This window comes from Trachypithecus francoisi, unplaced genomic scaffold (assembly GCF_009764315.1).
Source record: "Trachypithecus francoisi isolate TF-2019V2 unplaced genomic scaffold, Tfra_2.0 Lachesis_group0, whole genome shotgun sequence".
Taxonomy (NCBI): domain Eukaryota; kingdom Metazoa; phylum Chordata; class Mammalia; order Primates; family Cercopithecidae; genus Trachypithecus; species Trachypithecus francoisi.
In genome coordinates, this window is record NW_022681453.1 from 134,357,631 (window position 1) to 134,376,276 (window position 18,646).

Consider the following 18,646-nt stretch of genomic DNA (forward strand, 5'->3'; position numbering starts at 1 on the left):
TTGTGGTTGGCAAAAGGGTGTATTTAATAGAATCTGCAGGCAGATTTCCTATCTGCCCACCCTGCCCTACCCTCCCCCTTTGGGTTTGTTTGAGGTTTCATTCCACAAATAAGCAGCAGATAAAATACTTTACAAGGTACAGCACAGTTGTATTGAAGAAAAAAGGACCCAACTCTTACTTTAAGAGTATTAGGCCTGGACTTCCCCTGCCCCATGCAATAAAGCGAGTTTTATATACACTCCCCCATATGTTTTTCTAACATTTTCTTATATAAATTTAAATATTTTACCAAAAAAAGGCTTTTTTCCTCCAAACATATAAATTTGAGTGAAACATAGATTCCCCACCCAAGAACTTGTTTCTTCACTAAAATACAAATGTTGTCTGATATTAAGGGTAAATGTCTTTTGACCACTGGAGATCACTGAAGTCTGAACTGCACCATGGAGAAGGCACTTGTGTTTTCTGAGGTCTCCAGCAAGGATCTCAGTAAGCTCTCATAGAAGTGCTGTCTGTCCTCCAGAACCCGTGCCAAGGCCTCCAAGTGCCCAGTTACTGAGGCAGCTGGGGAAAAATGTTGAGTAAACATGATTCTACAATTACAGAGATAAAAAATAAAAACAGCATGGACTGGTTCTAGCCTAGAATCAAACTACAACAAAATCCAAAGTGTTCATTCATGAAGATTCAAACTGGCTTCATTCTCTCATAAATTATAAAATACAAAGGTGGCTGTTTTAATGACAAAACTCAAAACAGTACTAAAAGGGGTCTGTGTGAATGGACAAAAGTCAGTCCCTCTAGGTAGGGCCCCAAGGAGCATCACCCAGGCTGAAGGGTGGTTTTCCTACTGCTGGGCCAAAAGTGCTGTCCTGTTGGCCTTCATCTTCTCCAGCCGCTTGGCCAGGTGGCTGTTGGTCATCTCCATCTCCTCAATCTTGTCCAGTGCTGTTCGTAACTGGAGACAGGGAGAGTGCAGTCACTACATGTGGTCAGAAACAGCATCCAGTGCTACTCTATTTTCAACTTCCTGGGAAATGAAAGCACTGCTAATTGTGATGGCCTTGCGCAGGACCCATAGCCTCATTTTTTCTGTCAGAGGTGTTAAATGATGATACTGAGGATTGTTTATTTGTTTTAATCACAGAAAGGATATATAGAAGTTGGAGAAATAGACCTGATCTGAAGCAGAAATAAAAACTATCTTTTTACTTATTATCTAATTGACCAAAACATAAAAGTAAATGGCAGTTACTATGTAGGTCAAAAACCAACACAGATTAGTTAAGTGACTCCACTGCTGTTTCCTTAAGTATCACATTTCTTACACAGCTAAGAATTTATTTCCAAAAGATTTTTTCTTTTTAGGAATGTATTCTCCAAGAAGCATATTAAAAGAAGTACCTCTCGTTGTAGCTTCCTTTTTTCTGCTTTCAGTTCATCTTCAACTTTCTCAGCATTCTCAGCAGCAGTTTTATATCTCAGAACCTGTCCCTCAAGCCGGCTAATCTGTAAGTATGAGAACATAGGCCTCTAGTACTAGGCACTAGAAGTCACCACTTTTGGTAGCCAAGATGGAAATACAATGTCATTATAAATGCGAAGTAATCTAACACTAACAAGTCCCCTAAGGGTGAGTCATAAGTCCTCTCAGAACTCAATTGCTATTTATAAACCAAGAAATGTCCCCAGAGAGGATTACAGCTGTAGAGTCATTTTAGGGCCAATTTCCCATGCTAAGTTTTATTATGACCATATTGTTTAAGTGCCAAAGCAATATAGGAGGAGACTCACTAAATGGAAAAGTTCTTAGACTTTTTGGAATGTGTAAGGGATTTTGTTACAAATGATGATCTTGAATTCTATTGAAATATCTACAAAGAACAATGACAGCTATAGTTTCCTATGTTTTTAGAGAAAACAGAAGGCTAAAATGCCCCAATAAGTGCTCTCTGCTGGCTTTTCTATTTTAATACAGAACTATTGTTGATCCAACTGCAAAGGCAACCCAGGCACTCATGGGGTTGTTAGCCACTTAGATGCAGGAAGTACATTTAAATCACTTGGTACCATATAAAGGTACTTACACTTTGCTCCAAGGTGGTTATATCCTGTTCTGCTTTTGAAAGCTTAAATTTGTATTCGCTAATTTGTCTATTGGCATCTCCTAGAACAGAAGAAGACAATAAATTATCTTCACCTGTCAGAGATGACGGTATGAGCCATCAGGCAGTCGAGAGGACCATGCAGTCTTAAGATTACAAAACACAGGGCTGGGCGCGGTGGCTCACGCCTGTAATCCCAGCATTTTGGGAGGCCGAGGTGAGCGGATCACGAGGTCAAGAGATCGAGACCATCGTGGCCAACATGGTGAAACCCTGCCTCTACTAAAAATACAAAAATTAGCTGGGCATGGTGGCACAGGCCTGTAGTCCCAGCTACTCGGGAGGCTGAGGCAGGAGAATCACTTGAACCTGGGAGGCGGAGGTTGCAGTGAGCCAAGATCGTACCACTGCACTCCAGCCTGGCGACACAGTGAGACTCCCCCCTCCGCCCGCCAAAAAATTACAAAATACAAATGCACACACAACAACCATAGCGTCTTCAGCAGCCCAGCTTCTGGACTATATACTACAAGATGCTCTAGCATATATGTTACAACAGTATCCCTTGCAGCAACAGTTAGAAGAAAATTCATTCTTTATCCTATGATATGTATGAGCAGGGCTTGCAAAATGAGCCCTGCCAATTCAGCAGCAGCCCCTACTATCCTTATGTGTAACCCTGTGGAGCCTCCATGCCCACAGTACTGGGCCCTCTAATTCCCTGAACCCGGCCCCATACCTTCCCATCTCCCAGGTTTTGCTTCTGCTATCCAATACTGTAAGGGTCTTTTTCTCCCACCTCTGACTTAAGTCTTAACCTTCAAGGACAAGCTCAATTTTCACCTCTTTCATGACTCTCCTTAGTTAATTATAACTTCTTCCCTTGCTGTATTTTATTGGCATTTTTATGACATCTATCATGCTTTTTAAACATCGTATATGTAAGTAAGGAGAGGGGCCCTGTCTTGGCCTTCCTAAATCTACCTCTGTACCTAGCCAAGTGCTCTGCACATAGTGTATGCCTAAATACATATATGTTGGAATAAATGCTGTTCAGTAACGTGATAATGTGTTATGGGTAGAGCTATAAGTTATTAGATGAACATCTGACCTAGGAAGTAACTCACTTAAAATGAAAAGTTTAGAAATGATGGCAGGGGACTTTTAAAAATCCCTGCAAGAATCCAAGTTTAGCAAAAATCAGTCTCTAGCATGATTAGAGTATTAAGATTTGCAAAAAATAAACCAAATCTAACATACCACAGGAAATATTCAGATTATCTAACTTAAGAACTTTGCTACATTTCCACATGACCAAGGTTACAATTACTTATACAGTCTTCAATGTGAGAAGTTTTTCTTTTTCTTTTTCTTTTTGTGAGACGGAGTCTCGCTCTGTTGCCCAGGCTGGAGTGCAGTGGCGCGATCTTGGCTCACTGCAACCTCTCTCTCCCGGGTTCACACCATTCTCCTGCTTTGGCCCCCTGAGTAGCTGGGACTACAGGTGCCTGCCACCACGCCTGGCTAATTTTTTGTATTTTTAGTAGAGACAGGGTTTCACCTTGTTAGCCAGGATGGTCTCGATCTCCTGACCTTGTGATCTGCCCACCTCAGCCTCCTAAAGTGGCGAGAGGTTTTTCTAATTGGACAATTACTGTCACCTTAAAAGGAATAGGGTTGCCATCTCCCCAAAAGCCGTATCTGGTAGGGAAAGAGAAGTATTCCTATTTCTGAGCTCTAAAACAAGCTTCAGGATCTTATTTTTACATTGTTATCCTCAGCAATCTATTATCCAAATATACGGCTTCCTTCTCACTCTCCAAACCACCTTTCCCTTCCTGTTTTCAAAAGTTTAAGTCTCTTATCTCAGTAATTTCATGTGTGTTTTGAAATCCCATTCCAAAACACTCACATAATATGCAAGGCATTGTCCAGAACCGAGAGTTGCTACACTCCTGGTCTTCTGGTCCAGGGGAGCTGCTTGCTTTTGTCTTTGCCAGCTTTCCCACAGTTCTGCAAAGCTCACTTTGTTCTACACCTCCTCCCTGGGTACTTTACCTTCTGCAAATACCAGCTATACAACACCTACCTACTCTAGGAAGTATTCACACATAAATACAAGCCCATTGCCCCTAAATCTGTTTCCTTTTAAATTTGCTGCTTCAGGACAATCTCTCAGATCTATCCCCTACCCTCTCTTTAAGACTGCTGACAGCCACTGAACTGGTTCAGGCTCACCACTGACCACTGTAGTAGCTTCCTGACTAGTCAGCCTGCCTCTTCCCATGTCCTTGTTCTCATCTACCCCCAACACCAAAATGACATTCTTGAATAAAATATTCACCAGGAAATGTCACAAGTGTCCTAACTGATGTCCAACAGAAAAGATAATACCAATATCAAAAGTTAGTATTAATAAGCCTTAATCCAAAAAGTATTTTCTTTTCTTTTTTTGAAGAGACAGGTTTTCACCACATTGCCCAGGCTGGTCTCGAACTTCTGAGCTCAAGCAATCCACCACCTCGGCTTCTCCAAATGCTGGGATTATGGGCGTGGGTGACCACGCCTGGCCCCAGGAAGTCTTTTCTTGGCAGCCCATCTCAGAAGGTTTACATGAAAAGTCCATGGAATAAACAAAATTTTAATACTAGTCATCAGAAAAGTCACTATTCTTATTGGAAAAATACAAATCTCCTCTGTCCCAGAATTACACATAATCACTAACAAAGGGTAACTACAAATTCCTGCTGAAATCTTCTTACTATGGGAATTAGTGTGACTACAGTGATCATTTTATTATGAGGTCAAAAGTAGAAAGTGAGAAAAACTGGAATAATCTGGGTAAAATGAATAGACTTTATTTTGTGGACTTATTTTAAATTTCATCTAATAAAGATAAACTTAGATTAACAAAAATACTTCTAGGAAAATTCTGAAACTATGCAATTTAGTGTGAAGTAGTTCCAAATAGATTCCTCCAATTATCCAAGATAAATTCCAGAGGAAAAACTTTAATGGGGAAGGGTGCTTGCTGTACGGGAGCTTAAAGATGACACATGGGTATAGAAAAGGACAGTGCCAGGTTGTCAAAAGGCATTTCACTATGTGAAAAAAGTTCCTAGAAATCACTTTACCCAGAAAGGAACATTATCCCCTGAAGCACACAGGCTAGTGGAGCCTCTATTCAGCTATCTTACTGACTAGGACTGTTTTTCTGGACTAGCCAAGGACTAACCAATCTTTGTAGCATAGCTCTTCTTAAGAAAAGTGTATTACGGCCGGGCACGGTGGCTTACGCCTGCAATCCCAGCACTCTGGGAAGCTGAGGCAGGTGGATCACCTGAGGCCAGGAGTTCGAGACCAGCCTGGTAAATATGGCGAAACTCTGTCTCTGCTAAAAACATAAAAAATTAGCCAGGCACCAGATGGCAGGTGCCTGTAATCCCAGCTACTCCAGAGGCTGAGGCAGGAGAATTACTAGAACCCAGGAGGCAGAGGCTGCAGTGAACTGAGATTGTGCCACTGCACTCCAACCTGGGTGACAGAGCAAGACTCCCGTCTCAAAAAAAAAGAAAAGAAAAGAAAGAAAAGTACTACAAGACACCAGCAACCTGCTGACAAACCCACCCCTGGGACATAGTCTATATACGACTGGGACTGACCTGTCCCCTGGTACCTACTCTGCATTTCGATGAACTGCAAGTCTGAGCCATTCTGCAGTCCTGCCAGGTCACCCACTGTGCCGTCATTCCTGGAGCACTTCTGTCGTTCCTCCTCTAACTGAAGCTTCAGTTTTCTAATCTGAAATGAAAATAAAGGTTCATCAGCAAGATCCAATCTCTCAAATGAAGCCGATGCTTATTCTGTGGTCACATCATAGAACAAAGCAGACCCTTATCATATCAGCCACATTCATTCAAAACCTATTTTCTTGAGTGCCTAATAAGAGACACCCATTGTCCTAGGTGCTAAAGATAAGCTATGAACAAACATCGAAAAGAGCAAGCCTCAGGACCAGGTGTCCCAATAAAAAATAGCCAGATTTTAAATTTGTGTCTGCTTTATGGAACAGTACATCTTTGGGGTATTTTTTGTTACTTTTGTTTAAAATGGAAAATTCCAGCCAGGCACAGTGGCATGTACCTATATATCCGGCTACTTGGGAGGCTGAGGCATGAGGATCACATGAGCCCAGGAGTTGAGACCAACCTGGGAGACATAGTGAGACCTCATCTCTAAAAAAATAAAAATATAAACAGTTAATTGATAGGGTATATTCAAGGGATTATTTCTTAAAATGGAAGATTCCATGAGCAGTTTTTTGTTGTTTACTTTTAGACATAGGTTAAATTTTCTTAGAAAACTTTCTGTATATAAAAATAATTGGGGCCAGGAGTGGTGGCTCACGCCTGTAATCCCAGGACTTCGGGAAGCCAAGGCAGGCGGATCACGAGGTCAAGAGTTCGAGACCATCCTGGCCAACATGGTGAAACCCCGTCTCTACTAAAAATACAAAAATTAGCTGGGCATGGTGGTTCATGCCTTTAGTCCCACCTACTCGGGAGGCTGAGGCAGGAGAATCACTTGAACCTGGGAGGTGGAGGTTGCAGTGAGCAGAGATCACATCACTGCACTCCAGCCTGGTAACAGAGTGAGGCTCTGTCAATAATAATAATAATAATAATAAGATATATAGAGATGACTCCCCAGCTGTCCTTAACTTCATCAACAGGGGTCAAAGGGAAGCCTCTGCACTAAGATTAAGTTTGCCACTCCCCAATGGGAAAAGGGTAAGCTCTATATTGGGACTATATACTTCCCAGACACCTCTGCCCTTTCAACACACAGGATCACCGTCATTAGCTGCCTTGAGAGAACCAGGACTGATTTCATTGTCTCCATCATTCCTATTTATGTACATCTCGCAAAGGGTCATATTCTTCCTCTGCACTCTTCCTCACAAGGGTCTGTAGGACCACTAACCTTCATCTCCTAACCTTTCCCAATGCCTGAAACTTTCCACTGTGCCCTCTAGAATTAACAGTCCATCATCAGCAAATGCCCTCTGTCCTCAGTCTTTTCTCTGAGCAGATGAGAACCCTCTCCCTTAAGAATCCTGCTGCTTCTGCAGCTCTCTCAAACACTGTTTTTGTTTTGTTTTGTTTTGTTTGTTTGAGACAGGGTCTTGCTCTGTGGCCGAGACTGGAGTGCAGTGGTGTGATCTCAGCTCACTGCAACCTCCGCCTCCTGGGTTCAAGCGACTCTCCTGCCTCAGCCTCCCAAGTAGCTGGGATTCCAGGTGCATGCCACCACACCTGACTAATTTTTGTTATTTTTAGTAGGTGGGGTTTCATCATGTTGGCCAGGCTGGTCTGGAACTCCTGACCTCAAGTCATCCGCCCACCTCGGCCTCCCCAAGTGCTGGGATTACAGACATGAGTCACCATGCCCGGCCCTTTTTTTTGGTACTTCCACGGCCTCCTACTACTGAACCTAGAGATGGAATAGGTGTCCTCTTACTTTCCTTGCTGGTATTTTCCCTACATCTTCCCTAAAAGTCCCAGGTCTTAATCTCATCTCTTCAAATTATATACACTAACTACTTATCATTGCCAAAATCCCATTCCTTCATCACCATTTATTAAATAGCTCCCAACTTGCACTCCCTCTAGACTATTCCTGTCTTAATTTCTGGCAATTTCAATGTATATCTAAGTAGAGGATCTTCCTGACAAATGATCTCTCAATTTCTGGTACACCTCCTCATATGGTGAAATGTATTCCCCAGTGCTGAAGGTGGGGCCTGGTAGGAGGTATCTGGGTCATGGGGCAGATCCCTCATGAATGGCTTTGCACCGTTCCCTTGGTGATGAGTGAGTTCTCGCTCTTGTAGTTCACACAAGATCTGGTTGTTTAAGAGGGTACATCACCTCCCCACTCACTCACTCTGGCTTCCTCTCTTGACATATGACGTGCCTGCTCCCCCTTCACCTTCTGCCGTGATTAGAAGTTTCCTGAGGCTGACTGGGCACGGTGGCTCATGCCTGTAATCCCCGCACTTTGGGAGGCCGAGGTGGGTGGATCACCTAAGGTCAGGAGTTCAAGACCAGCCTGGCCTGAGGCCTCAGGAAAATGAGCTCAGAAGCTGAGCAGATGCTGACACCATGCTTCCTGTACAGCTTGCAGTACTACAGCCAATTAAACCTCTTTTCTTTTACTTTTTTTTTTTTTTGTTTTGAGACAAAGTCTCACTCTGCCACCCAAGGTTGGAATGTAGTGGTGCAATCTTGGCTCACTGCAGCCTCCACCTCCCTTCTGCCTCAGCCTCCCAAGTAGCTGGGACTACAGGCACCTACCACCATGCCTGGCTAATTTTTGTATATTTTTAGTAGCGTTGGGGTTTCACCATGTTGGCCAGGCTGGTCTCAACGCCTGACCTCAACCACCTGCCTCAGCCTCCAAAAGTGCTGGGATTACAGGCATGAGCTGCCACGCCCAGTCAAACCTCTTTTCTTTATAAATTACCCAGCCTCAGGTATTCCTTTATAGCAAAGCAAAAAATGGACTAACCCACCTCCCAAGGATCTTGCCATCTATCCCTTCTTGCCCTCAGCTACTCACTCCCACAATCATATACTAGATCTTATCATTAGACAATTGTAATCCCTACACAATTTAGTTCCATGTATCCTCTCTCTAACCACCATTCCTCATCTTTCTAGGTCTTTCTCTCTAGACCCGAATTCCAACAACCCTTCAACCACACTGGTACCACTAATCTACAGATTACATCATCTTTCTACTGTACCTTGATGTGTTCCTGAATATCTCCCGAATCCTCTTCATCCAGTTTAATTTCAAGGTCCATCATTATAATCATTTTCTTACATACTCCCTCACCTCTCCTGCCCCATTAATACTGTCCTGGTAAAATCTAGCTCTCTACCCACTCCATGCCTGCCCCTATGCAGCTGTAAGTAGCCAGAGAAACACATATAATAAATGCATTCACACAAACCTTCTAACATATCATATAATACTGTTTATTGTCTGATGTCTTCCTACTAGAATGTCCCTCAGGCAGGAATTTTTTTCTAAACTAACGTATTCACTGAAATATCCCAGTGCCTAGAATAGTGCATGTTAAATAGTAGAATCTCGCTCAACATTTGTTGAATGACTGAATAGGAGTTCCCAAATAGAGAACACAGAATATGGGAGGGGAAAAAATCAGTAACAAAATCATTCAAGAAATCTTCCCAGAACTAAAGTATGGGAGCTCCTAGAATTGACAGGGGCCCAGCATCACACATGAAAACTTCAAATCACATTGCTATCTTCAAATTACACCAGAACACTAGAGAGAATAGGATACAACCTTCTACAAAGAGGAGAAAAATAGATCACAAATCAGAAAAAATCAGAACTCAAAATGTTCATGAAAACTCAACAGCCATACTTGAAGTCACAGCACAATGAAGAAATGTCTTTTTAAAAAATCTTAAGGAGAACAATGGCAACTCAGGATTCTCTGCCTAGCCAAACTATTTTAATCAAGTAAGAGGGTAGAATGAAGACATCTTCAGGCCTGCAAGGTCATGAAAAATTAACAATCCACAAACCCTCTTCTCAGGAAGCTACTGAAAGATGTACCAAAATAAGAAAATAAATAAGGAGAAAGACATGAGATACCGGAAAAAGGGAACCCAACCTAAATCATATGCAAAGAAAATCCCCAGATGCCAATGAAGGGTGACCACATCTATGTACCAAGAGAGCAAGCCATTAGTTTAGGAAGGGACAAGTCAGATGCACCAAGATTCAACAAACTGTAACTGAAAGAATGCCAGATGGATCTGAAAATACTGAGTGGGTTTAATCTACTGTTGGAGATTCTGTGGCTAAATTGATGATAGAAAACCAAGCAAATACAAAGAAAAACCATAACATTAACTTAGAGGAAACTAATAGTTCCAAGGGAGATGATCCTAGAATGCAACCTGGCTCCACTGTGAGTAGTGTTTAGAGGGTCCTAATGACACAAGCAGACTGGAATTATACTGTTCCTTTATTAGGAGGATTTGGGAGTGGAAAATATGTATGTGTGTGGCAGGGACAAAGGATGAAAAACAGCTAAACCTTCATCTTCCATAAAAGGATGTCAATATAGAATGCCTGAAACAGAACAATCAAGACACAACGCAAGTATGTTACACAGAGATACAAGGACAGTACACAAGAATCAGCTAAAAGCATTTAACAGAAATGGTCAGGGGTGAGGACAGAGGAGCCAGGCCAGGGGATTGCTGTGTTCATAACAAGCTTTGTAGAAAACCATATGACCCCTTAAACTATGTGTCCTTAAAAAAATGTTTTAAGAACAGAAAATAACAAAGAGGTAAAATATGAATTATCTATCCTTCAAATCTCCCTTGAGTACTGATGTTTGAAATAAGCATATTTCTTTTTAATGAACATTTCAATTAGCTAGTATTTTACCATGTAACTTGTTAAAATTATTTTACTCCATTAAGAATGCCTTTACCTGTGACAGTAGTTCTTCCTTCTCTCCAGCAAGTTTTCGTAGCCTTACATCTAAAACAAATGAAAAAGATCGTAAACTAAATATGATGATGTAGTATATAAACAAAACATTTTCAAACTCATAAACAGCTAATATTATCTGATAAATTATATTACTTACAGCTCTGAATATCTAAAGAAATAAAGGTGTTAATAGCATTACGGAAAAGTTCTTAACTTTCTAAAACGTATTTCCACACAACTGGTACTTATCAGGGCACCAAATGCAACATTTGTTCCCCACAGCAGTGATTTGCCACTTAAAGACAAACTGAAGTACAAAGGAGGTCATTTCCTTGTTTCAAGCTTTCACTAGTAGACAACTCAAATGTCAAGTGTGCTCCCAAAGGCTGAGCCCTTAGCGGAAGAGATCCAAGTATGTGAAAGAAGATGGGGTAAGAGCAGGACTGGGCAAAGGAAGCTGGAGGAGAGAAAAGAGAGGAGCACAATGCTGGAAGAAGCGAAGTCCCCAAAAGCTAGTAGGGAGGGAAGGGGACCCACTCCAAGATGTGGGCAGCTGGGCCAGGTGCGGTGGTTCACGCCTGTAATTCCAGCACTTTGGGAGGCCTAGTTGGGTGGATCACTTGAGATCAGGAGTTTAAGACCAGCCTAGCCAAAATCGTGAAACCATGTCTCCACTAAAAAATACAAAAATTAACCGGGCGTGGTGGCAGGCGCCTGTAATCCCAGCTACTCAGGAAGCCACCTGAACCTGGGAGATAAGAGGTTGCACATTGCAGTGAGCTGAGATCGCGCCACTGCAATCCTGCCTAGGCGACCAAGTGAGACTCTGTCTCAAAAAAAAAAAAAAGATGTGGGCATCTATGGGTGGATCTGTGGCTTGGTAGCAGCATCAGGGTTCACTCCTGGCCTCTGGAGATTTGACTCTTCCCAAGCCTGCATTAAAATAGGCCCCTTCAGCTGAGGAGACACCGTTGTTCACTTAAAAAAGCAGCTGACACCTGACTGACCACTACCCTCTGTAAACGATGAGGGTCACAGCCAAATACAGATTTTGGTTTCTTCTGCACCTTTCAAGCAGGTCTGCCTGCTGCAGACGAGGGAAACAACAGCAGGGAAACACCCTGGGCTGCCTATAGCCAGACTCTCGTTCCATTCTCCAGATCTCTCTTGCTCACCCAGCATCTTGCTTTATTCAAAGGGCCTTACAATCACATTTCTGGAATGCTCCACATTAGAGAATGTGCTTACTAACTTTTAAAATGTTTTTCAGTTTGCTTTACACTTATATCTCTCACTCCTCTCAGAAGCTTACACATATATGAAAACAAGATGAAAAATGAAAAAAGATTGTTTTTTAAAAAATAAAAGTGAGCTAATGATACAGTATCTATCTGTGCCATTTTTCTTCCTCTAGAGTAGATTTCTTAGTGGGGTCAATAGATGGGCGACTTTGGTTTCTTGGAGAGAGGTGTCAGCAACTTTGTTGTTTCCTGGAGAGAGGTGTCAGATTCTCAAAGGGTTAAATTTAAGAGGTTTAGACTTTAAGAGTCTGGGAAGCCCTGCTCTGAAAGTCATACTTCTCTCCTATCTGTCTTTTTGGTCATCTGTTTCTTGGCTTAAGAAATGTGGTGGAAAAGAGGTACAGAACCCTGGGGTAAGTAGTGGAACATAAAACCAGATGTTCCAAGGATGAGAAACTTATAGCACACTTGAGAAGTCTCCTGCTAGCCTACTGCTCCCCTAGCACAGGTATACTAGACTATCTCTTTGCAGAAAAGTTTGTAGTTAAGTAAAAAACAATGCGTATAGGCCCATAGTACTTCCATCCACGGGCCTTACAGTTACACTTATTGCCTTACAATGACACAGATGCTGGTTTCCCAAGGTCAAGGATGTCTGAAGAAAACGGGCCAATGTGCCCAGATTCTTCTGGTTAAGGGTCTACTTGAGTCTCAGACAGCCCTTATGCTGTTTTTGTTTTCCAAGCTGGGATATGAAAAAGCAGAAAATCCAATAGGGTAACATTAATCCAAGTCAACATAGCAACCAGTATCTTACCTAATGGCCCTTCTCCTGCTGACTCCAAGACCTGAGCAGCTTCCTGAGACACAACGGTGATGGCTCCAGCCACTGGTTCATGACTGACATCACCATTGGGAGTGCCATCGGGGATTATAACTAAGCCATGTTTCTGCAGGGGGGGAAAACCCACCATCACAAAAGGCCCATATGCAAACAGTAAGCTCTGTGAGGTAACTCTGCAACAATACATGTTTGCTACAGGTAAAACCTGGTTAGAATCAGTTACATGGAATATAGCTCTGTGGAAGAAATAGTTTAAACCTAACAAATCTGGATTACGGAATAAACATTGTAGTTTGTAGTTAGGCTAGGAAAGATGGCAGGATGAAAAGAAGGAAGACAGCGAGTAAAGCAGTGAGGGACCTGAACTCCAGGCTAATGCTAACATACCTCTCCCGTCTTCACTGTCTCCTGCAGGTCAGCCAGCTCCTCTCTGAGCATATCTCGCTCATTCCTAAGGCAGGCAATGTATTCTTTCTGTTTCTCTAGGGCCTGGTTTTAGGTAAGGTAGCAAGAGAAACAATGGCAGAGAAAAAGAGTAGGTGAAAAGTAGCAGAGAAGTACTTAATTCAAATAAAGATAAAGGCATAAAAAGCAAGGAAGCAGTCAAAAGATTGGAAACAAGCAGTCAGATATGGGAGGAAATACAGAGTTACATGGATATCTCCAGAAAAGAGTTCTCATAGAAACTGGTTCTCATGCATCAATTTGGCAAAACATGTTTAATCACATCAAGCAGGGAAATAAATCTTTCTTTTCCAGTCAATGAAAAAAATAAAATAGGAAAAGGAAGATGAAGAGAGCAGCCAGAGTAAAACAAAGCTTTCCTTACTGACTGCCTCAGTACATTTTTATTTGGTGAACAAAAAGAACCCCACATTTCACATTTAATTAAACTAGTTTATTCAATAATACAGTTGAGTTTAAAAAAATAGTTCTGGAATAAAAATAACTATTATACGTAAGATATTTTAATTAAATATTGGCTGTAGATTGTTCTCCAAGTAGTGTGGCAAAATAATCAAATACCACTTAATTCAAAATAGTTAACCTCCAAAAGAATTCAAAGATCAACTTCTGACAATTTAATTAAATATAACTGAGACTCATTGGCTTTCTGTTATATTCCCAAAATGCGAAAAAACAAAACACTGACAAAATAAATACAGCAAAGCTATGGAGAGTTACAGAATATGGATTTCAGAATCAGGCTTTTGGGTCCTGGCACATACTCATCCTATGCCTCAGTTTCCTTACCTGAAAAACAGAAGGGATAATAGCACCCATCCCAGAGGCAGAGGCATAAATCAAGGTAAAGCATTGCCTGTAATGCCTAGATAGCAGGGACGGTTCAGGAGAAGCAGGCTGGTGATTTCATTTGTAAATTCCCTGCCATTCCCTTAATCTCACAACTGTCAGCTGAGGACAATGCAAAAGCAGGAACATACTTTGGTTATCGATGAAAAATAAAATCTACTATGAAAAAATAAAATCTATTGTAAAAGAAAATAACCCAGAATTAAAAATACACCTAAAGTAAGTAGTCTATGCAGGAATCTGAAAACTGGCCTATCTGAAAAAGCCTTTCCCCACATATTTTTGTTCATATATTTAATGTCTTCTGTCAGCATTCCCATTAATCCAAGAAGTTAAACTACAACAGGTAACTTTCCTCTCAGTTCACTGGGTTTGGAAGTGGGACAGAGAATTGCTGAGAAATTGATAGCTGAATAGTTGGGCAATTTAAAAAATCATTATAATCCTATTTTGCAACCAAATAGGGATCAAGTAAATAAGGGATGATAGCAACTACCATTTGTATAGCACAAATTATATGGCAGGCACTATTTTATATAATTTCTCTCTTATACGTTATTTTGTATTTGAAACCTCTACATATCCTGTGAGGTACTTGTATTATCCCCATTTAACAGATCAGAAAATTGAGGCTCAGAGTGGTTATATTTTTTGCCCAAAGTCACATTAAGTGGCAAAACCAGAAAATGAATCTGGTTGTTTTTGTTTCCAAAGCCCTTAAATAGATTTTTAAATATCACAGCCCTATGGAGGATACATTATATTCCCTTATTGTTAGCCCAGATGATGCTAGGAAAGGAGCCCATAGGGCAAATCCTACTCTTTACTTATCCAAACTGCCATGTCAATATCTGACTTCTTTTCAACAATTTACAGTCACACTATATGATGTGTCTCAAGTCTGCCTGTGAATTAACAATGTGGGTTTAGCACCATCCAGCTAGTATTAACACTCCATTACATTAATCATTAGTAATAAATGAAACATTGGGAAAACAAAGCACAACAATACTTTCCCATGTGTTGAGTGTCACTTTAGTCTTTATGGGTTAGGTATTTTTGGTTACTGGTATCTGCATGCACAGTTATGTCATGTATCACCACATATAAGTGGGTAAATGATCACTGTCACACATGCTCTATATAAACAACACCACTGAATATAAAAGACCTCTGAGGAACAGGCCAATTTGAAACTAGGAATTCTAGCAAATGATATACATGACATCTGCTCCTCTTCCACATCTTATTGCACTGGATTTTATTTTTACCTTCGGACTTTTTAATTTCCTCTTCCCATAATTATAGATGGGAAAATAAAATACATCCTGTAAATTCACCCATTTCACCACAAAGTTTGAAGACTACTAAAATACCTTAAAATTGGATCAAATGTATTCACGCTGGATCTAAAATCCTCCATATTACCTGACCATATAACCACTACCCTTGTGTTTGTGTGCAACAATAGCTCCTAGAGTAGATTTTTTTTAGGGTAAAAAGTACATGCTTGTAGAGTTCAAAATAATTCTTTATCCCTGACCTAACCTCAAATCCTACCATCCAGAAGCCAAAAGGATGTGTATAATGGGCTGAACTTTTGGGCAAAGGGTTAATTCTCCACATAATTGTACTGGGGAACAAATATCTTTGGTCAGAATGGAAGTGAGTTTATGCTGGGCTATAGAGATATGCAAGTTCTTTGTATACGCCTATTCTATACATGGGCTCCTGGTGTTTAGAACCGCAGTGGAGCTAGAGGCAAGACCACTAATGAACTGAACTTTAACCTGGGAATAATGGACATATTTCTTCATTAACTTACTAAATGTAAATCTTAAAAATGAAGCTAGAGACAAGTAGTTACTGTCCATACTGAAAACGTGTCTTCTAAAAGTCAAGGGAGGACCACTGCCCTTGTATTATAATGATAACAAATATTGGCAAGGACATGGAGATATTGGAACCCTTGTTCACTAGTGGTGGGAACGTAAAATGGGACACCTGCTACAGAACACAGTATAGCTGTTACTCAAAAAAATTAAACACAGAATTACTGTAAGATCCAGCAATTCCACTTCTGGGTACATACCGAAAACAACTGAAGGCAGAGTCTTGAAGAGTTATTTGAATACCCATGTTCACAGCAGCATTATTCACAATGGCCAAAAGGTAGATGTGTTGATATATCAACAGAAGAATGTGGTATATACATACAATGGAATATGATTCAGCCTTAAAAGGGATGGACATTCTGACATATGCTGCAACATGAGCCTTGAGGGCATTATGCTAAGTGAAATAAATCAGATACTGTATGATTTCACTTATATGAAATACCTAGAGTAGTCAAATTCACAGAGACAGAAAGTGGAATGGTGGTTGCCAGGGTGGAGAAGGGACTGAATGGGGAGTTGTTTAATGGGTACAGATTTCAGCTGCGGAAGATAAAAAAGTTCTGATGGTGGTGACAGTAGCACAACAACATGAATGTACTAAAATGCCACTGAACTGTACACTTAAAAATAGTTAAAATGACAAATTTTATATTGGTATTTTAGCACAAGTTTTCAAATTAAAAAAAAAAAGAGTCTACTAGTGATTCAACAATTTGGACGAATCTTGAGGGACTTATACAGAGTGAAAAAGGGTAATTCCAAAAGGTTAATATATACTATATAATTCCATTTTTATAACAGTCTTAAAATAGCAAAACTACACAAATGAAGAAAAGATCAGTGGTTCTCAGGGTTTGGGAGGGGAAGAGGAGATAAAGGCTATGACTATAAAAAGGCAAGAGGAGAAGAAATCCCTTATAGTGATGGAAATGTTCTGTATCTTCACTGTATCAAGGTCAATACCCTGGTTGTGATATTGTACTACAGTTCTGTAAGATGTTACATTTGGGGAAGATTGAGCAAAGAATATATAGGATCTCTCTGTTAAATTTCTTCTCTTTTCTTTTTTTTGTTTTTTTTTTTGAGACAGGGTTTTGGTCTGTTGCCTAGGCTAGAGTGCAGTGACACGATCTCAGCTCACTGCAACCTCTGCCTCCCGGGTTCAAGTGATTCTCATGCCTCAGCCTCCCAAATAGCTGGGATTACAGGTGTGTGCCACCATGCCTAGCTAATTTTTGTATTTTTAGTAGAGACAGCGTTTCACCATGGTGGTCAGGCTGGTCTCGAACTCTTGACCTCAAGGGATCCACCCTCTTTGGCCTCCCAAAGTGCTGGGATTAAAGGCATGAGCTACCATGCCCAGCCCTGTTTAATTTCATATGACTGCATGTAATTCTAAAATTCTGGCCGGGCACAGTGGCTCATGCCTGTAATACCATCACTTTGGAAGGCCGAGATGGGTGGATCACTTGAGGTCAGGAGTTCCAGACCAGCTTGGCCAACATGGTGAAACCCCATCTCTACTAAAAATACAAAAACTAGCCGGGCATGGTAGTGCACACCTGTAGTACCAGCTACTCAGGAGGCTGAGGCAGGAGAACTGCTTGAACCTGGGAGGTTGCAGTGAGCTGAGAGCATGCCACTATACTCTAGCCTGGGGGACAGAGAGAGATTCCATCTCAAAAAAGGGATACTAAAATAAAATAAAATATTCTCCAAATAAAAGCCAAATAATTTATATTTTAAACTGAGACATCTGAGGGGTTTCTATGGCTGGTCCAAGATTATCATTTTAAAATACTAAGGCACTCATACAAGCTAGAAATCCTGGGCCTACAGATCTGTGTTAAAGAAAATTATGTAAAGTCCTAAAAGAAGTCCATTCTAGATAGTGACCAGATTTTAACTAAAATTTTAAAATTACCTACTTTGTCCCACATGTTTTTTTACATCTTATGTTATATCTCACAAGCAAAAATTTAAATCAAATCAATGGTTCAACAATTAAATTTCACTTTCCAACTTCAAATTTCAATTTTAAAATCATAATTTCAAAACACCTAACAGATGTTTTGAAACATATATTGATTTATCCCCCAAAGGCTTTTCTAGGTTTAGATGGAATTTTTAATACTCAGCAATATGAATGTCAGAGAATTATCTATAAAGTAGCTTTTGTTCTTTAAATTTTTGGTCTACAAACTTTTTTTTTAAAGAAAGGGTATCACTCTATTGCTTAGGCTGGAGTGCAGTGGCACAATCATCGTTCACTGCAGCCTCCATCTTGTGGGCTCCAGTGATCCTCCCACCTCAGCCTCCTAAGTAGCTGGGGCAGGTGCATGCTCTGCAAATTTTAAAATTCTTTTGGAGAGACAGGGTGGGTCTCACTATGTTGCTCAAGCTGGTCTCAAGCTCCTGACCTCAAGCCATCCTCTGGCCTCAAGTGATCCTCGAGCCTTGGCCTCCCAAAGTGCTAGGATTACAGGCATGAGCCTACAAACTCTTAAGAGGTAATGTAATCTTCCCATGTGTATTTTAATGAGAGAGGTCCTTGAAGTGATGAAAAAGACTGGATCCTGCTGACCACCAGTTGGGCTTCAGAATGTTCCTAACAACATTCTGAGGGTATGAGGGCCAGGCGCGGTGGCTCACGCCTGTAACCCCAGCACTTTGGGAGGCCGAGACGGGCAGATCAC

The 18,646-nt window shown here is 41.0% G+C and overlaps 1 protein-coding gene across 28 annotated transcripts in view; it reads right to left on the minus strand.

Moving 5' to 3' along the window:
• LRRFIP2 (LRR binding FLII interacting protein 2) overlaps window positions 1-18,646 on the minus strand; it is a 131,459-nt gene continuing 112,813 nt past the window's right edge. For 25 of the 28 annotated variants that reach the window (XM_033212014.1, XM_033212012.1, XM_033212013.1 and 22 more), the window contains 7 exons: window positions 13,126-13,227; window positions 12,712-12,844; window positions 10,652-10,701; window positions 5,787-5,907; window positions 2,089-2,168; window positions 1,406-1,510; window positions 1-959 (listed from right to left, as the gene is read on the minus strand). In XM_033212014.1, the coding sequence (XP_033067905.1) occupies window positions 849-959; window positions 1,406-1,510; window positions 2,089-2,168; window positions 5,787-5,907; window positions 10,652-10,701; window positions 12,712-12,844; window positions 13,126-13,227 (702 nt within the window). In that variant the 3' untranslated portion in view covers window positions 1-848. The remainder of the gene's footprint in view (window positions 960-1,405; window positions 1,511-2,088; window positions 2,169-5,786; window positions 5,908-10,651; window positions 10,702-12,711; window positions 12,845-13,125; window positions 13,228-18,646) is intronic. The other 3 variants (XM_033212005.1, XM_033212016.1, XM_033212015.1) reach the window with 1 other exon arrangement.